This window comes from Emiliania huxleyi, assembly GCF_000372725.1.
Source record: "Emiliania huxleyi CCMP1516 unplaced genomic scaffold EMIHUscaffold_47, whole genome shotgun sequence".
In the NCBI taxonomy this organism is placed as follows: Eukaryota; Haptophyta; order Isochrysidales; family Noelaerhabdaceae; genus Emiliania; species Emiliania huxleyi.
The window spans coordinates 126,891-129,984 of NW_005198467.1; the positions used below are offsets into that span (position 1 = coordinate 126,891).

At 69.7% G+C, this 3,094-nt stretch overlaps 1 protein-coding gene across 1 annotated transcript in view; it reads right to left on the bottom strand.

The window, feature by feature from the left end:
- Nucleotides 1-1,925: 1,925 nt before the first annotated feature.
- Nucleotides 1,926-3,094, bottom strand: part of EMIHUDRAFT_211170 (hypothetical protein) — a gene marked incomplete at both ends in the record, with an annotated part of 5,710 nt that continues 4,541 nt past the window's right edge. Inside the window, 4 exons of the mRNA XM_005767999.1 lie at nt 1,926-2,015; nt 2,056-2,160; nt 2,550-2,615; nt 2,763-3,002. Coding sequence (XP_005768056.1) covers nt 1,926-2,015; nt 2,056-2,160; nt 2,550-2,615; nt 2,763-3,002 — 501 coding nt within the window. The remainder of the gene's footprint in view (nt 2,016-2,055; nt 2,161-2,549; nt 2,616-2,762; nt 3,003-3,094) is intronic.

The following is a 3,094-nucleotide window of genomic DNA, read 5'->3' on the forward strand; positions in this document are numbered from 1 at the left end:
AGCGACGCGGCGAGCGCGGCACAGGCGGACTCCCCCACAAAGTGTTGCCAGTCCCTCTTGCCGCACGGCCGCGACTCGCCGCCGTCTGCTGCCCTGCTCGCCTCGCGCGGCGGCTCGACGATGCCGCCGACAAGCTCGCTCGAGCGCGGCTCGCACCAGACGTGCGGCTGGTCCCGCGGTTCCTAGCCCCGACGTGCAGCCGAGGTGCAGTCGAGGTGCGGCCGAGGTGCAGCCGAGGTGCGGCCGAGGTGCAGCCGAGGTGCAGCCGAGGTGCGGCCGAGGTGCAGCCGAGGTGCAGCCGAGGTGCAGCCGAGGTGCAGCCGAGGTGCAGCCGAGGTGCAGCCGAGGTGCGGCCGAGGTGCGGCCGAGGTGCGGCCGAGGTGCAGCCGAGGTGCAGCCGAGGTGCAGCCGAGGTGCAGCCGAGGTGCAGCCGAGGTGCAGCCGAGGTGCAGCCGAGGTGCAGCCGAGGTGCGGCCGAGGTGCAGCCGAGGTGCGGCCGAGGTGCAGCCGAGGTGCGGCCGAGGTGCGGCCGAGGTGCGGCCGAGATGCAGCCGAGGTGCAGCCGAGGTGCAGCCGAGGTGCAGCCGAGGTGCGGCCGAGGTGCGGCCGAGGTGCGGCCGAGGCCTCGGCCGAGGTGCGGCCGAGGTGCGGCCGAGGTGCGGCCGAGGTGCGGCCGAGGTGCAGCCGAGGTGCAGCCGAGGTGCAGCCGAGGTGCAGCCGAGGTGCAGCCGAGGTGCAGCCGAGGTGCAGCCGAGGTGCAGCCGAGGTGCAGCCGAGGTGCGGCCGAGGTGCGGCCGAGGTGCGGCCGAGGTGCGGCCGAGGTGTGGCCGAGGTGCGGCCGAGGTGCAGCCGAGGTGCAGCCGAGGTGCGGCCGAGGTGCAGCCGAGGTGCAGCCGAGGTGCAGCCGAGGTGCGGCCGAGGTGCAGCCGAGGTGCGGCCGAGGTGCAGCCGAGGTGCGGCCGAGGTGCAGCCGAGGTGCGGCCGAGGTGCAGCCGAGGTGCAGCCGAGGTGCAGCCGAGGTGCAGCCGAGGTGCGGCCGAGGTGCAGCCGAGGTGCGGCCGAGGTGCAGCCGAGGTGCGGCCGAGGTGCAGCCGAGGTGCGGCCGAGGTGCAGCCGAGGTGCGGCCGAGGTGCAGCCGAGGTGCGGCCGAGGTGCAGCCGAGGTGCGGCCGAGGTGCAGCCGAGGTGCGGCCGAGGTGCGGCCGAGGTGCGTCGGGGGCGATTGTCCCGCGCCTCAAGCGGCTGTACGAGCCAGTGCCGCCGGCCATACCGGTCTCGCCCGAGCGGCGCGGTGCGGACGATGGTCTGTGAGAGCTCGAGCTGGCGCCTCCCCTCGGCGACCCTCTCGTCGCGGTACTTGTGCATCTCGTGCAGCGCGGTGTACACGTCCCGCGTCTCCGCCGCCACCCACCGCCCGCCCGGCCCGATCCCGTCCTCGTCGCAATCCCCCTCGAGGGCGGCCGCACGCGCCGCCTCGAGCGCAGCCTAAGGGAACCGCAGAGCGAGGGCGGTGACTCGGCATCCTCTCACCGAATCCGGCCCTGCGCGGCGCGCGCCTCCATCACCGCGATCTCCCCCTATCTCTCCCCCTATCTCCCCCTATCTCGCGCCTCCATCACCGCGGTGTCCTCATATCTCCCCATATCTCCCCATATCTCCCGCTACCTCCCCACATCTCGCGCCTCCATCACCGCGGCGTCCTCATATCTCCCCATATCTCCCCATATCTCCCCACATCTCGCGCCTCCATCACCGCGGCGTCCTCATATCTCCCCATATCTCCCCATATCTCCCCACATCTCGCGCCTCCATCACCGCGGCGTCCCCGGACGAGGCTGCGGCCCGCAGACCCTCCTGCGCCTACACGCCACAAGCGAGGCGAGAGTGGGCGAGATTGCGCGAGACTGCGCGGCCCTCGCAAGCCCTCTACTGCGCCGCGTCGCGCGCTGGGCCAAAGGTGTCCCGCCGGTGCTTGATCAGGTCGCGCCGCGCAACGATGCCCTCCAAGTCGGCGGCCTAACTCACGGAGAGCGAGAGTCGCGCATTGAGCCGTGACTCTTTGACGGTGCCACTCCCGATCGGCGGCCGAGAAGTCGCGTCCGTCGGAGTCGATCCCGTTCGCGGCCTGCAGCTCGAGCTCGACAGCGAGGTCGGACTCCGCCTAATAATTAATAATGATTACCTAACTAATTAATTAACAACTCGAGCTCGACAGCGAGGTCGGACTCCGCCTAATAATTAATTAAATGATTACCTAACTGATTAATTAGCAGCTCGAGCTCGACAGCGAGGTCGGACTCCGCCTAATAATTAATTAAATGATTACCTAACTGATTAATTAGCAGCTCGAGCTCGACAGCGAGGTCGGACTCCGCCTAATAATTAATTAAATGATTACCTAACTGATTAATTAACAACTCGAGCTCGATGGCGAGAGGTCGGACTCCGCCTGCTGCAGCGCCTCGCGCGACAGCACCTCCACCTGCCATGGAGGAATGAGAGATGGGGAGGGAGGAGTGAAGGAAGCGCCTCGCGCGAGAGGGCCTCCACCTGCCCGCCGCACGCTAGCGCCTCCTGCCGCTTCTGCACCTCGAGGCTAACCGCAACCTCACTCACCTCGGCCGGCAAGAGCTGCTCCCCCTCCTCGCCCGCCGCCTCGCGCTGCTCTGCTAGCTGCTCGCGCAGCGCGTGCCGCGCCTCGTCGCGCAGCGTGCGCGTCTCGCGCCTCTTCTCCTTCTCCGCCTCCTCCTCACGCTCCAGCACCCCCCTCCGCCTCGCCATCGCCTCGTCCACCGCCTTGGCGGTGTGCGGCGAGTCGCACGCGCCGTCGACGAGCACGCGCAGCAAGCCCAGCTTCTGCAGCGGCGGCAGCCGGCTGTAGACCTCGTGGGCGAGCGACGGCGACTGGCCCAGCAGCGCGCGGATGGCGGGCTCCAGCTGGCTCGCTCCGCCGCAGGCCGAGGGCAGCGCGAGGGCGGAGGCGTCACCGCCGGACGAGAGCGGCTTCGAGGGGGGCGAGGTTGGCAGCAGGCCGTCGAGCGAACCTGGAGGGGCGGAGGTGGAGCCGAGGTGGAGAGGAGATGCAGTAGAGGTGG